The sequence below is a fragment of the Manis javanica genome, chromosome 12 (assembly GCF_040802235.1).
Source record: "Manis javanica isolate MJ-LG chromosome 12, MJ_LKY, whole genome shotgun sequence".
Lineage (NCBI taxonomy): Eukaryota > Metazoa > Chordata > Mammalia > Pholidota > Manidae > Manis > Manis javanica.
This window is the reverse complement of record NC_133167.1, coordinates 102,323,837-102,340,912: the sequence shown is the minus strand read 5'-3', so window position 1 is coordinate 102,340,912 and position 17,076 is coordinate 102,323,837. Positions and strand designations below refer to the sequence as shown.

General features: G+C 41.0%; 1 protein-coding gene across 4 annotated transcripts in view; it reads left to right on the top strand.

Moving 5' to 3' along the window:
- TENM3 (teneurin transmembrane protein 3) overlaps positions 1-17,076 on the top strand; it is a 2,338,142-nt gene that overhangs the window by 2,291,274 nt on the left and 29,792 nt on the right. For all 4 annotated transcript variants that reach the window (XM_073219194.1, XM_073219195.1, XM_073219196.1 and 1 more), the window contains 3 exons: positions 7,559-7,791; positions 8,888-9,042; positions 9,808-10,682. In XM_073219194.1, coding sequence (XP_073075295.1) covers positions 7,559-7,791; positions 8,888-9,042; positions 9,808-10,682 — 1,263 coding nt within the window. The remainder of the gene's footprint in view (positions 1-7,558; positions 7,792-8,887; positions 9,043-9,807; positions 10,683-17,076) is intronic.

Genomic DNA, 17,076 nt, shown 5'->3' with positions numbered 1-17,076 from the left:
GAAAAAGATTTCTTCAAAGCTAAAGATGAATATACTTGAAGCATAGGCTCAGAAGTTTTCCAGATTGTATTTGCTACGTACCCTTAGCTGGACAAGGTACAATGACAGCTTGTAGATGGATACATTTGACTGAAAATTTTCTTCAGACAGCAAGAAAGGGGGAAAAACAATGGGTTGCAAAGTAAAATTAACAAAAAGCAAGACATATTGGACATGCTAGATGTCGTTTGGCCGTTAAAAAAATGAAATGACATCAGATGAAAAATTAGCAATAGCATACATGAGGTCCTTGAGATGAACAACTCAGTGTAACCCACTTAAGCTGTGCATCAGGACTGACACCTCGGAGACACAAACCCGAGTTCTCCTGGAAGATATGTCCTGTTATAGATCCGTATGACCGGGCGTGGTCCCATGACCCTTTCCTGAGATCCCTATTGACTTTGTACTGCCAGCTAGCAGCTCAGTCCCATGCTAGGATGAACACTAATTTTCTGCCAACTACTGAGCATGCAGACCTCTGCTTTTAGAAACTGCATCAGAATATCAGCCTTTTTCTGGCCTTGCCTTCCTGGTAACTGTGTACAACAACGGAAAGACAGATTTGTAGACCAGCTAAAGTGAAAGTGCTGGAGGCTGCACAGAACAGGCTATTAGAGCAGGCACCTGTTCGCAAGGAGGGCTCTGCCACGCCAGACCCCGTGCCAGGTATTTCGTGCATGTTACTGCAGATCCACACAAGGGTCCTCCAGGGTTGCAGGTGGGGTCACTGAGACTCAGGAAGGCTCCTTATCTTCCCCAGGAAAACAACTAGGAAATGGGGAGCAGGGATTTGACCCACTCTAAAAAGTGTGTTCTTTGCACATCCTCTCACAGGCAGTTTTTATGTGTCCAAACAGCCAGGTTTCTATGGGATGATTCCCTGCATATGCAAAAAAAGCTAGGTTTGTTTCCCAGTCATTTGACAGATTACTTAGAGCTGTAACCTCTTTCTCTGGCAAAGACTTGTCAATGAAGCCAGAGATACATGACTAACTGTACTTTGCCACGTGAACTCACTGTGCAGGGACTCAGCAATACTAGCCTCAGCCCCACTTGTGACCGTCCACAGCGTTCCTCTTCTGCGTGTGATCCTGGCTGAATTTGGGCTCCTGCATTCCTTCAGGCACCATGCATATATAATAGGCTGTTTGAGTTTTTTTTGACATCTATCCCTGTGCAGGCAGTGATAACTAATCGCTTAGCATATGCTAGGCACTTGGACAAGTAATTGTCTAAGGCAAAATCCACACTCTCAGAACTCACCATCTATTTGGGGAAACAAGATACATGTGTAACGCACTACCTAGTATTATCAGTGTCATTCTTCGACACTTAATCATACCCATGCTTTATACTATGGAGAAGAGATTTCTGGGAGATGGGAATGTGGTAAGGAAAAGGGAAAGGTTGATAGTTGACCCAGATCTAAAAATGGAGTCTGCTTAAACAGAAGAAGAAGAAAGGAGAACAATCATGCAGAAAGAATACAGGTGAGGAAAGTTACTGGGGTCTGCCGGTAACAGGAGACGAGTAAGACATGTTCCGAGAGGAATCCGTTCCCCCTGAATGGAGCAGGGATCTCTGCTGGTAATAAGCAGAGACACGGGCGGAAAGTCAGGTTGGGCACAGACGCTACAGCCTGAGTGCCCTAAAGAAATGTCGCTTCTACCCCAGGATAGCGGAGAGAGTGGGGAACCATTTTCTGACCTTGCACAAGACAGACAGCCACCCACTGAAAGTGGCCTTTTGCAAAGATTAAGCTGGTGCCAACATTCAGGATGACATGAACTGTTAGAAACCTGTTGCACAAAATCATGAGGTGCTAGGTACCCCTGAATGGGTGGCTCACAATGAAGGGAATCAACCAATGCAAGAAAGGCAGTCAAGAGAGTAGACTCACTGTGTGGGGGTGACAAACAAGAGGAAGATGTAGAAAATGCCCAAGTTTTTAGAACCTAGGTCGTTCACCCAGATGACCAACCACTGACAAAAAAACTAGCTAATCAGAGCTGACTTAGCAAAAACAGCAAGGTATTCCAGCTCACCGGCGCTTCCTCACTTCGCGTAAAAATGTTTAATTCTTTGCAGACGCTTCTTCCTCCTTTCGTTGTCTTCCTTTTATTGGCTAATAGGATCCTGCTTGGCTTTCTCCTTATCCCCACTTTCCTGGCGAGTGTAAATGTCATGAAAGGTTTAGGAACAGGTGTTAGGAAGAAAAAGAAATTGAAAAACTGTACCCCAGTCTATGAAAATGTACAGTGTGATCAGTTATTAGTGATTAAGTAAAATACAAAAAAACACACTTCCGATCTTTGTACTAGGTTTCGTGTACTATCAGCAGTCTTGCTAATTGGACTAATGGGGGAAATAATAACTGTATTGAGTAACAAAATAAATATAAAAACATGATCTTATTATTTTACAAGAGTATTCTGTCATGCCATATTTAATAAGTACTGCCAGTGTATTATTTCAAATAAAAGTCCCTAGTTATACTTTAATAAATAGACATAAATGCTACTCAGTCAGCATAATTTTTTTTACATAAACGGAAGCTTCTGAAATGCTTATAAAATAAGTTTCTCTTAGATACATTCAACATTTCCCCCTATGTTTCTAGTATTAGTTTGCTAACAAACCCCTTCTGTAGGAAGTGAATTTTAGCTCAACTTTGCTCCAGTTCTTTAAAATACCAAAATAAAGGATCTTAAATTAATAAACTTATACCAGCCAAGGGGCATTTAAACATGTAGGACTAAAAATCAACTTATAGCAAATTTCGCATAACCAATTAAAAGATCAAAGAAAGTGTCAATCACAGGTCTGTGAACTTGAATCAATTAAAGTTTAGATATGAAATTTTAAAGACTTAATTGAGCATTTCTTGTTGACCTAATATTTAAAACTCAAGCAGAAACAGAAATATCACGTCCCAAGCCTGGCTTGCAATAATCCAAACACTCTTTTGGTAGCCAGAAAATAGGCCTTTATACATACATATAATTTATATTTCTTCAAATGCTCTGTGTTCTCAGGGTTATGTACACTTTCCAACTAAAAAGATCAAAGAGCTACTAATATCTGTTCCATAGCTGGCTCTTTGCAAATATTTCTCTAGTCTGGGAGAGTTGAATTATTGCAAAATAAATGAGCAAATCAGGTCTGTATTTACCCCTGGATTAGGGGGGTATAATTGAGTAAGAACGCACAGAAGTTGGCTCGATGACTGTGGGGATCCAGGCCATGCAGGATGAGTTCAGAATCCAGATGCACTCTACTCAAGTTTCTTGCTCTCGGTTGCTTCGGTTTTGCTCTTATTAGTCAGAATCTTAATGTTATTTTCACCTTTCCGAAACGGAAGTCTCAATCAATCACACAAGAAACCCATTTGATTCTTTCTGCTGAGCAGAAACTCCCCGAAACCATGCGTTTGGCCCCTCCCTGTGCTCTAGCCGCGTCCTGCCATCGTAGCCCCACATTCTCACACGCGATGTTATATGACTAATCTAAGAACTCCCCACCCTTTTGTACCAACACACTGGCCTCCCTAGTGCTTCGGCGCTTTGGGAAGTCGGAGTGCAAGAACGAGCTCTCCCTGTCAGAAAACTGCTTAAACCAGGTGTCCTTGAGCTTCTCGGCCACCAGGCTGTCACCCAAAAATGTCCAAACTCGCTTTGCCTTCCCGCTGAGAGCCTCGGTACTGATCCCTGCGTCCCCGGAGGAGGGCTGGGCTCTAACAGCCGGCTCTCATTTGCCACGGCAGGTTGCGCTGCAGGGGGATGTATCCAGTTCGCATTTCCTACCGTTCTGTGGGGAGTATTTCCAGAGGCAAATTCTCTTCTCCAGGGCCACATCCTCCTCCTCCACATTTGTTCTTCTGGACAATAGAGTTTTGTGCAAAAGTGGAGCTTTCACTTGGCAGGCATTTTTAAAGCCGTTGACATATGGTGCTTGATTTAGAAATGTTTGCGTCTTGAAGGAAGGAGATGCTTCAGGACAGGAAATCGCAAATGTAAGCACCACTTTGGACATTCTCTTAGGACTATTCCACTAGGCTAGAACTGATGCCAATAAAGGCAAAGCTTATGACTTGAATGTCCATTATTTCTGCACCAAGAAAACTCATGTCCTGTAGCTAAATACTGCCATTACTGCTCGAGCAGCCACCTAAAAAATCTGTTGTTTTATTTTCCTCAAAATGTGGGACATTGTGAAAAAGGATACGTTACTTTTTATAGTATTTTTCTAAGGTTCCTAAAGGTCTTATTCTCCTTTATCGTAAAACAGTGATTTATACAGTTGGAACTGCTTGGTATTAGATTCTTCCTTGTATATCATTAGATGAAAAAAGGCGAAGTGCAGAACAGCATAATGGCTTTTGTGCAAAAATATGTCTATGTCTATAAATAGATACCCATTTTAGAATATATCTTTTCCTCATGGACTGTCAGCAATAAGAGGGTGAGGTTGGGGAGAATCCCTTTACTCTTCATGTGTACAGATCTGTACAGATTAAATGTATAAGGGGTGAGTGGAAAGGGGGATCATAATCCATGTTTTGGTTTGTTTTTATGCCTCTTTAGATAGAAAAATCGAATTACTATTCATTGTTTTAAAAACCATCTTTTAAAAGCTGCTCTTGAAGGATTTCTTTTATAAGTAGCCTTTTCCACAGACATCTTAGAAGAAGGTGATTTCATAATTAAGTCTCCCTATTTCAGGCTTCTGTTAAAGGAATAATTTAAATGAGTAATTCTGTACATCACCCTCCACCTGAAAAATTGCCGAATATTCCCACAGTCCCCAAACAAAGATTTTTGACCATGAGGGGACCAAGTCATCTGGCTGTGAAAATTAGAAGAATGGTTATAGTGCTTCAACACTGAGAAGCAGGAAGACCCTGGCACGCTCTCCTGCATATGGTACCTCTCTGCCCTCCTACATAAAAAGAAGGGAGACTTCTTGGCCCTCTTTTCTTACTGGTGATCTTGCAGCTATATAAAGGTGTTTCCCATGAATACTTGAGTCCAACTGAATTTACTTTGGATTGAATTATTCATTTGCCTTTATCATCATTGCACTAGAAACAGTTCAGTGTGGATGTTTAAAGAAGGGTCTGCATTGTTTGACTAGTTTAGGGTGCTACAGTAGGACAGAAGGACTAAAGAAACAAATGTGAACCTATCCAGGTTGAGGTAATTATTGTTTCCTTTTTAACGTTTTCAGAAAGCAAGTCATACTTTAGTTAGCTAACAATAATTATTGCGCTCCTACACTGTACAGAGTTAGTTACAAGGCGTAAGTTACAAAGACATAGTATAGTACAAGAGAAGACAGGAAACAAATACTAAGAATAGCTCATGTTCTTTGCATATGTTGTTCTAGGCACTGTTCTAAGGGTTTTACATGCATTCATGTAATCCTCTCAGCATCCTATGAAATATGTATTTCTGTCATCTTTGCAGGTAGGGAATCTGAGACACAGATAGCGAGATCTGAAGCCAGGATCCACCCCAGGCAATCTGTCCTATAGTCTCATATGTGTGTGCCCATTCATAGCCAACGATATAATTGTTCATAATGAAGATGTAATCAGGGAGACAGTAAAAACTAGAAGAGGTTTTCCAGTGTCATGTCCTTCAAAACAGACCCAGCTTGACTGAGCTGCAGCTGTCACCAGCTGTATACACTGGAAGGCCAGCTCTGTCAATATCAGAGTGTTCATAGAAAACAAAAACCTGCTAAATTGCTCTGAATGTAATACTGATAGCAACTTTTCACTTCATTACAAAGTAATACACAACCACATTAAGGAACACGGTATGTCTTGCCGCCTTTAAAACTGCAGGCATGGTTTAGAAAAATGATATAACACCACCGAGCACGGCAAGCTGATCCTTTGGAATAACCCAGTAAGTTCTGAAGTATTTTTATCTCAAATGACTTGCATCTCTTCATGAATTCCTCATTTCACTTCTCACCCCTTCACACGTATTTACACACTCAATCCTTCTTGCTCTGATAAGTCTCTTGGCATGAAAAGGCGTTGCAGATTGGCAAGGAGCCCTCCAACTAAAGGCGTTCAAGCCTTTGTGGGTTTTTGGTATTTTCTCTGTAGACCCACATCACAGCTGTAGTGCTTCTCAGAACTCCAGAGGGTCTCTGCACGCTCCTGTGGTCCTGCCGCCAGCTGGGCCTTCTACCAACTCCACAAACAGAGCCTGTTATTTGAACAATAGAATCTCTTACAGGAGCGATAAAGTCTGTATATTCACCACTTAAAAGGAAGAAGTCTCAATAATGAGAATTGTTTCATGAGAACTGAGCTAGTAATAAGAAAACCACTACACCATTATTTAGAATAAATACTTTCATTCATATTCATACTACATATTTTAGATACTCGTTTATAAAATAAACGGCAACAAGCTTATAATGTGTGTGGGGGTGTGTTTGCGTGAAGAGAGAATGAGAATAAATTAATGGGACCATATCATCAAAAGATAGGTGGAGTCTGGTGGATTCCTATCTGTTGATACCTTTGTTGATACACTAAATCATTTAAACTCTGTTTAAGAATGTCTTTTCAGAAGGGGATATTTGCACATGGTAAAAATTACATTAATTCTAAGAATGAGTGCTGAGTGTTTATAAGGAGATTAACTGATTTTTCCAAATAGGTGTCGTCACTGGTCCATTCCTTGACAGTGTTGGTCTTACCATTTGTACAAGTTATTGCACATAAAGTATTTCATATTTGCACAACTTCACACACTTGAGAGGCTGTGTTTTGTGAACCAATGTCTGTATCTCACCAAATGCATGGACAAGTCTCAGCGCAGTTTATTTTACAAACTTTAAAGATGAATTTACCATTCGGACTCCCTGCATTGGGCCACCAGCTGAGACTGCGTCCTACAGTGGAATGACCTCATTTTAGTATTTAACCCATAGCTCCAGACAAACGTAACTGCATCCAGTTACCTTCCTGCATTATGATATGGCGACTGAATGGCACACGATGCTGCATTTTTTCAGGGGCAGGCATTTGTTTTGATTGGGTGTTTGTAGCAAGAAGAGTAAGAGAATTGCCTGTGGTGAGCTGGAGTGAAATCCCTAGTATGTCGTATTTCACTGGAGAATTTGATAGAGGACTCTGCTCCCCGGGAATATACTTCGTGTCCACCACTCAAGGGCAATTCATTAATGGCGTTGCATTGAACCCAAAAGAGAAACTTGCTTCTTTGTTTTATGCTAGAAGCAGATTCCCTTCTATGGGTCATGATTTTAGAAGTGGCTGTTCTAATACATTGTTAAATTCTCCAGAAACGGCAAAGAAAAAAACAGTCATGTCAGAAACTGCTACCAATTCTTTTAAGTCGTTATTAAATGTGCGCTTCCTTTACCAATTGTCAGGAATTAGTATTTCAGTTTCTCGTGATTTTTTTTTTTTAGCTTTTAATTTCTCTGTGCTGTAACTCTTTCATGATATGATGTATGATCCTTGTTTTTGCAGCAGTAACCCAGCACATAGATACTACCTTGCAACTGATCCAGTCACAGGAGATTTGTACGTTTCTGACACCAACACCCGAAGAATTTATCGCCCAAAGTCACTCACGGGTGCCAAAGACTTAACTAAAAACGCTGACGTGGTTGCAGGCACAGGGGAGCAGTGCCTTCCATTTGATGAAGCCAGGTGTGGGGACGGAGGGAAGGCTGTGGAAGCAACACTCATGAGTCCCAAAGGTACTGGCATTTATCAATATCACGATTGCTTTGTATTTTTTTTTTAAAGGTAGAAAATATAGTTAGTGCCTGATTGTGTTTAACGCTGAGTCTCACATTTTACCCATTTTGCCCTCCACCGTGTTCTGGGAAGCTCTTTCATTTCTGGGGTTTTTAAAAGCCATTTTTAGCATGAAGCTGCTAGAATCCTAAGTTGATTTCACCGTAAATATTAGGTGCTTGGCATGTTTTACTATCATACCATTTTTTTCATCTTTTTGAAGAATAAGGCAAGCACTCTATATTATTCAGGTCACATCCTGTTAAACTTGAAGGAAGTATCCAAATTCATTGTCCTGGAATTTCTTTGTCATGAATGAGTCCCAGGCCTCTTTAAGAACTATCGCTAAGCAACCCTATTAGCCCTCACCCAGTTTGGAGCTATTAAACTTTTGTTTTTATGCCATGGGAAAAAATGCTTGCTATGAGGAATTTCTGGAGGTAACAAGGGCTAAAATTCTGTGTGATAAAGGTTTCTAGCTTTTAAACCAGTCAGGACTGACTCCTAGCTCATGTATTATGCCATTCATTACAGTGTTTTTGGTTTGGGGCTTCATTTATTTGTTTTTTCCATTATAGCTAGTGCTGTTATGTGAACAAGGACTAAAAAAAAGCATTTGTTGTACTGAATCATTCATAATAGCAAATTTCATTATAACAGGGTCAACAATACACTAGCCTTGGCTTAGATCTCATTTTTTATTAGAATATAGTTACTCTAAGTTCAGTATAACAGATTTTGACCTGTTTCTGTAATTTAATAGACAACATTATACAGACATTCTAATTCTATATTTAGAACACAGGTACTACCTATAGGATTCATATGCTAAGTGAAGATTCTTACAAATCTAGGATATGTATTACATTTTACGTTTATTTGTCTCATAAACACCTATGTTGGGTTTTTTCCTAATGTGTTTGTAATCTATAGTCCTGCCTTCTAATGCTCATGTTATCACTGAGGTTAAACATTGAGTTTAATGATGGACCTAAAAATTTCATCAAAGGTAATCATTTCTGAAAAACTAATCACACTTCCTTCTCCTGGATAAAGGAATGGCAATTGATAAGAATGGGCTAATCTACTTTGTTGATGGAACCATGATCAGAAAAGTCGATCAAAATGGAATCATATCAACTCTCCTGGGCTCTAACGATCTGACTTCAGCCAGACCTTTAACCTGTGACACCAGCATGCACATCAGCCAGGTAGTTAAGATATTAAGCTTTGTCTGTCTTCTAAGCGACCTGATGTACGATGGCAGTAGAGCACAATGGTACCATATTAAACTGCATGATCACGTGTGGCACTAGTCGTGATAAAGCTGTTCCATTTCAGTGTATGTCAGGAGCTAATAAAAAGTTATTTTCTTCTGCAGTTCTGCATTGATGAATTCAATGAGATAACAGAACAATTTTCACTAAGAAATGCTAAGCATTTATGACAAAATACCGGTAAAGTAACAGCATGCAGATATTCCAGAAAGAACAAAACAGCTTACATCTCTAGTCTTTCTCTTACATGAGCTCCTTAAGTAGTAGTGAGAATCTACTGTGATTAGTCCCAAGAGACTTACATTTAGACTTAGAAACTTTACTATTAGCCTGATTGAAAACACAATAGAACACTAATGTATTCATAACCCTGACATTTGGTGGCTATTACTGCTAAAAGAAACGTACAGGTTCATACCTCACTGATATCTATTAACTCACTGCCTAGAGGTTCATTTGCTATTTGGCTCTAACTTGCAACTCTTTCTATGAGCTGCATTTTTAACTAAAACGTTACTCATCTCCCCTCCAAATTTTTAAGTTTATTTTACAGCAGCTATTCAGAAAAAATTTTCAAACAGTTTATCACATTGAGGATAATTTCCTTGAACAGTCTCACTTGCTATTCTGGCAAATCGACGGCAGCACAGTAACTGACTCATAATAATAGAATAACCAGACCGTTTCTCTTTGATGCAGGTACGTCTGGAGTGGCCTACCGACCTGGCCATTAACCCCATGGACAACTCCATTTTCGTCCTGGATAACAACGTCGTTCTGCAGATAACTGAAAACCGCCAGGTGCGCATCGCCGCGGGGCGGCCCATGCACTGCCAGGTGCCGGGCGTGGAGTACTCGGCGGGGAAGCACGCCGTGCAGACGACGCTGGAGTCGGCCACCGCCATCGCCGTGTCCTACAGCGGCGTCCTGTACGTCACCGAAACCGACGAGAAGAAAATCAACCGAATACGGCAGGTCACGACAGACGGGGAGATCTCCCTGGTCGCGGGGACGCCCTCGGAGTGCGACTGCAAGAACGACGCCAACTGCGACTGCTACCAGGGCGGGGACGGCTACGCCAAGGACGCGCGGCTGAGCGCCCCCTCGTCCCTGGCCGCGTCCCCGGACGGCACCCTGTACATCGCGGACCTGGGCAACATCCGCATCCGGGCCGTGTCCAGGAACAAGCCGTCGCTCAACTCCATGAACTTCTACGAGGTGGCCTCCCCTGCCGACCAGGAGCTGTACATCTTCGACGTCAATGGCACCCACCAGTACACGGTGAGCCTCGTCACCGGCGATTACCTGTACAATTTCAGCTACAGCAACGACAACGACATCACCGCCGTGACCGACAGCAACGGCAATACCCTCAGGATCAGGCGCGACCCGAACCGCATGCCGGTGCGGGTGGTGTCTCCCGACAACCAGGTGATATGGCTGACGATAGGAACCAACGGCTGTTTGAAGAGCATGACTGCCCAGGGGCTGGAATTAGTGCTGTTCACGTACCACGGCAATAGTGGCCTTCTGGCCACCAAAAGCGATGAAACTGGATGGACGACATTTTTCGAGTAAGTATATTCCAAATTCGGCTCTGGTTATGAAATACTGTGCTGTAAATTATATAGTCTAAAATGAATTTGCATTCGTCAATATGCCATCTCTGTGCATCTGATTTCTTGAACGGCAAATGAGACTGTTCAAGTCTGCATAATTAAGGGCAGGTGGGATCCAGGTTTGGCAGGGGGGCTGGGGGCAGGGGTCTGGAGCTTCTGTAATTTTTGGATCTCGCTTTCCAAAAAAGAAGACAAAACTAGACCCAAAGCCTTGGAAGAGAGCGTGCATGTGAGAAACCCTGAGTTTTCTGTTTCATTGCGTTATGGTAAATCTGTCTCTGCTTAAGGATTAGCATTTTGCTTCATATAGACCGAATAGAGTAGCAGCAAACATACATACTTTCGAGGAACATACTATAGCTTTGGGTTTAGGTACAAACCCTTCGGGTTTGCGTTTGCCCGTAGGATAAAGCTGACTGTGCTGGGTGTCTCCACTGAAGAGGATCTTTTAAAAATACTTACAGTGAACTTAGCTGATTATATCAGCTGCAACTGGTGCTCTTATCCAAGGAAAAGGCTTAACTTTTTATAATCAGTTACTGGAGAATCCAAATTGCACTCATAAAAAAGTCACTAAATGCAAATCAGGGGTGGTTGGTCTGTCTGAGAGCATATGAAAAAGAATGAGGCTCACCCAGCCAGGGTGTCCTACTAAATATGTGGAATAGTGACCACAGAACTATGCTGTTGGATACAGTCACACTTTTGTAAGATCAGAATGAGCGGAGAATTAGCCGTTGTGTATTTTACGGTATATGTACTTTGCAGTGAATGCATGTGTAAACTCATTTTTGATTACTTGCTCACTTCACTAGCATTGCACACACCATTGGGGGAAATCAGATGTACAGAGATGGCATGCTGATAATGCAAAATAGTCCTTGAAATGAATACTGAGCTCCTCAGTGTGGTTTTTACAGCAATATGCTGAAGGAAAAGTGTTTTCTGTAGGATACACCTCTAAAATTGCAATAAAAGTCAGTAGAAAAATAATCCAATATACAAATATTTTTCGTACAACTTCTGGAATGGATCTACTACATAAAGCCTGGTTCTCCTGTGAATTGCTTTTCTTTTCTGACAGGCTCCCTTTTCATAAAATGAATGCTTCCCAGGAGCTTGATTTTTGTCAGAGGAACAAGCCTTTTCAGTTGAATTACATTAAAATTCTGTTCTTAACATGCCTTTTGCTCATTTTAGGATCGCAATAGGAAAGGAATAAATTGGAAGTTAATGGAAAGAACTTCCTTTGCACCATTTTCAAAGTGATAGCAGGCTAGATTGCCAAAGAGGCGAAAAAGAACAGAGCTGCCATCAGATGAGGCTGAGCAGGAGAGCCGCTCTGATCACCAGATCTTCAGGAAATGGTGGTGGCGCTGGTGGGGTTTCAGTTTAGTTGAAAGTGGGGGGAAAAATAGAGAAATAAGTGTAGTACAGTCTGGGACTCCAACTCTGCTCTGTGGGCCATTTTTGAATGTGTCTTTATTTGTTCTTGGGAAGTGATGCCGCACAGAAGTTCATCTGACACGTGAACTTTTTGCAACGGTCGCAATGATTGACTGACGACCTACAGATGAATTATGATCAAGTTTGGAAAATTGGAGAAACCCCCCCTTGGTGGAGTTGATGTGGGATGCTCTAAACAAATTTGGGGTTCTTTTTACCTTTTTAAAAGTTATGGTGCACAAAGACAACACATTTCTCCAGTTACAAGCACCCTCCAAGAATTTCAGACTTAGACAAGAATCAGCATGCTAATCTCCTGGCTAAGGTAGAGGTTAAGTTGGCAAGCCAATCTTGTGACTAATAATGGACAACATTGTTTTAAAGAATACCAGTTTTTAATGAATCTAAATACATCACCATTGTATTTTCACTAATACAAGCTCATTACACATCATATTTAGAGTATATCTGCTGTCTTCTATCTAGATAAGTACCATAAAGGCAACTGTTACAAAAAGCATTATTAAAATAGTGTACCAAATATAAACCACGTAATGATATATATATATAAATATATATACACACATTTTTTTGTTTATATTATAATTTAAGAATACATTGGTTTCACAAACCAATGGTTGAATAACAATTTTTCTAATAAAATTAACAGAAGTACTGCCTTTCTTTTTTTTTTTTGAGAGGGCATCTCTCATATTTATTGATCATATGGTTGTTAACAACAATAAAATTCTGTATAGGGGACTCAATGCACAATCATTAATCAACCCCAAGCCTAATTCTCAACAGTCTCCAATCTTCTGAAGCATAACAAACAAGTTCTTACATGGTGAACAAGTTCTTACATGGTGAATAAGTTCTTACATGGTGAACAGTGCAAGGGCAGTCATCACAGAAACTTTCGGTTTTGATCACGCATCATGAACTATAAACAATCAGGTCAATTATGATTATTCGTTTGATTTTTATATTTGATTTATATGTGAATCCCACATTTCTCCCTTGTTATTATTATTTTTTTAAATAAAATGCTGCAGCATTTTAATAAAATGCTGAAGTGGTAGGTAGATACAAGATAAAGGTAGAAAACATAGTTTAGTGCTGTAAGAGGGCAAATGCAGATGATCAGGTGTGTGCCTGTAGACTAAGTATTAATCCAAGCTAGACAAGGGCAGCAAAACATCCACGGATGCAGAAGATTTCTCTCAAAACAGGGGGGGTGAGGTTCTAAGCCTCACCTCTGTTGATCCCCAATTTCTCACCTGATGGCCCCCCTGCGACTGACCTGTCTTAGGTTGTTCCTTCCTTGAGGAATCTTACCCGTCTCTGGCTAACCAGTCATCTTCCGGGGCCATACAGGGAAATGTAAAGTGGTAAGTGAGAGAGAAGCCATATTGTTTGAAAAGGTTAGCTTTTTAAGAAGTACTGCTCTTTAAGTACTGCTTTTCCTTTGCTCTGCAGCAAAGACATGGCTAAAAAATGGTTAGTAAACATTTACGCATTTTCAAAGCAGTGTATTACAATGTGGGACCGAAAAACAGAGCACCTAACCTGAGTCATTCAGAATCATCATGTAGGAATAACAGGTGGTATTTGTGTTTCTTTTGCTACATTCTTATAATTTGGCCATGAAAGAGCAAGGGTCCACCTCTTCTAAGTGTCAGAAACTTCAAAACACATCCAAAAGTAAAGGCGCACAAGAAGAGGGGGCGTCATTGCCACGCAACCTTCAGAAGCACTGTATCCCCACAGAGCAGCACATTTTGTCTGTGTAAGTTTGAAACTGTTGATGGATAGACTCAACCCCTGTCTCTACTCATCAGAGCCTTGACAACAAAAGTCTCCACTTAGTACATCCTGACTTGGACCTGTGAAGGTCCCCGTGGAGGCAGCAGGGACTCTGAATCCCTGCCAGACCTGCTCAGTGTTTGCTGTTACTGGTGAGTGGCACCACCATTCCCAACTGAAAAGCACCTATTTTCTGTACCTCTGATGACACCTGTCCCTGACGCTAATACAGGCTCTATCTATCTTCCTGTACAAATACCTTGCAAAGAGAAATTAAACTTTTCAGCCCAAATTCCCATTTGTATGTGTCCAGCTTTCTAGCTAGCCTAATATTTTTAAAGCATCAAGGTTAAAACCTTACAGAGTAAAGAAAGGTAGAGGAAGACCTGGAATCAGTTGATTTGTCTACAGAGGTGCTGGTTCCTACCCAAGAAATTTTAAAAGAGACTGGGCTCGAATTCCTTCCCTTACCTGTCTTAGTGTCATTACCTGTTTTCTTAGTACCAACTTAAGTTGACCATTAGGGTGTCACAGGATGTGATGTGGCTGTGAGTGCAGAATGAAATGTGGAAGTGTTGTACAAAATGCAAATGATTTAATTATCTTTGTGGCTCCCCCAACTCCTGGAATGGTGCAAAGCATAAAGAACTCTCCCAGTAGCTATGTGTTGAATGAAACCAAAGATGCAAAAGTGTGAATATTTATTTATAGAGAATGTCTGATAGAACCTTAGCTGGCTCTTGCAAAGCCTCCATTGCCAGAGCACCCCATAAATGCTCACTTGCTGTCTGAGACCATTTGGACAAATCTCTGCTTATGGTGAATTGCTAAAAGTATCAACGCTTCTCATTCTTTGTTGCTGATTTTTTAAATGTACCCCCTGTTGCCTGTTTACTCACTTTCTTCTGTTTTATAAAATAAGGACATCCTGAGTTGATCTTATCATTAAAATAATGAACAAAATAGTACGACCTCATATCGATAGCCCTTGCTTCTGAAACGTTGGCTGGTACAAAGGAGCAGACAGAAACTATGTCCCCTGCAAATGCAGTTAAAGTATATTGTTGGACTTGGTATCAGAAAGAATGATTGGAGGAAAAGAAAACCTGATTCCAAAATTGAGATTCGTAACAGTCACCAATAAAATAGGCAGAGTGCGTTTTTAGGGTGCACAGATAGTTTCCAGACAACAAGCGCCTTCGCTTCAAAGATCAGAGGTACCGCTTTCTCGTTGGCAGCAGTGCCCTTCCATGGTACTTGTAATCATTATGCCCCTTATTGGGATTACTTGAGAAATGGCCAGTAATATTAAACATGCCACTGTTTGGTGTGATAGGAAAGCCGTAGACGTGTTAGATCATTATAACTCAGTTCCATAACCTCTAAATTAGGCTAATACGTTCCGTGAATTGAATAATTACTCATTACTGGTATACGAAGCCATCTTGTCTAAGGCCCCCCCACCTTCACTTAGGATTAGGGCCTGTTCCATATGCTGCTCTTCATACCATTTAAAAACAATTCTCACACGATATGATTCTTTAGCTAGAGTAATTCCAGGGAGACCAAAAAGATCTCACCAGCTAAAGATGTATTATTTTTAAAAGTTCATAACCAAATCCAAACCATGGTTCTTACACCTGAATGCACACAAAAGCAAATCCAGTGTATTGGGCACCAGAATAAGTAATGTAATAGTAAATGGCATTTCACAGGTCTCTCTGCTTGCTTACCCCCATGAAATACCAACCGTGTGGGCATATCTAGAGGCTCTTCTGTCTGGTTATAGACGACACCATGAACAAAAGCCTATGCATTTTGGCTGATACGTACGTCCACACCACCAGGCTGGTGGCAGTTTTCTATCTTGGGACTCTGATTTTTGGGGGCTGTATATTTGTGGAGCTGATTCTGTGATCTTCCGTGAGCCATATTCAGATTTACAGAGCAAATAAATGAGTTTCAGCTTTTACACATTTATGTAGGTATATATGGGTCTCCAGCTTCTCATTTGGGTGCTTTATTGTCCCTCATTCCAGCTTAGCAATTTCAGAATGAGCTTCTGAACCGTTGCTTTATAATGAATTTAACTCTGCGCCCGTGGCAGACCCACCGCTCTCGCTGACATCAGTCCTGACGCTCTGGGAGAGCGCTGAAGGAGGGGCCTCAGAGGGGGAGAGACATGCATGCAAAGAGCACCTGTACCACCAATTCAGAACAGGGCACAGAAAGCACAGATAATTTAGAAACCTTGATGACCGTGATTCCAAATGAGTAAGAAAATATGTCCAGTCCCGTGGACACTGAATCACGTCCAAATAGCCTGACGTCTGTGCCCTGTTAGGTTCCCCTTCTGGGTGTGTCACTGTGATAGTCTGTGATTTTAGAAGAATCCCAGGGGCATCTGACACAGGACACAAGTGGTAGAATGACCTTCCTCCTATAGGCAGGCACCTGACACCCAACACTAACGCCCCCGACACCACGTTTCCTTGTTATTTCTGTCAGAAGCAGCATTAGAAATGAAGCAGTACATCGCATAAACACCTATCTAAAAGTGGTCCTCCTTTCCCCCTCTTTATGTTTTCCTTTTTCTTTTTATTACTCTCTTCATGGAAGAAAACATATGGGATGTGAAGAATGATTTTTAAGAGATTTTTATCAGCAGATCAGTTAAAATCATGGGAAAATGCTACAGTGGATTCCCATTTTTGCTATTTTGTTTAATTGTTTAATAATTTTGCTTTAAATTTTTAACCAGATTGGATATTCCCAGGGACATCAGTAAAAAATGTGCAGGCAATTGAATACCGTGGCTGCTGTATATCTCAAACATTAACCTGATCACTGCCAAGATGGCGCTTTTATTAATACCTGACTTAACGCAATTCTTCTGCAGCCTCCTTTTAAGAAATGAAGAGCTCTGTCCAGGTTTCAGAGGAGGAAAAGGAAACAGGAAAATTGTACATTGTTCAGATTATTGGGGGAAAAAAATCCTAGTAAAAATAAAAACAGATTAGCCAGATTTTCTCAGTCTCAGTACGTAATATAAAATGTCTCAGGTTTTCTCAGTATTATTTGCAGTGTATGGATAGGT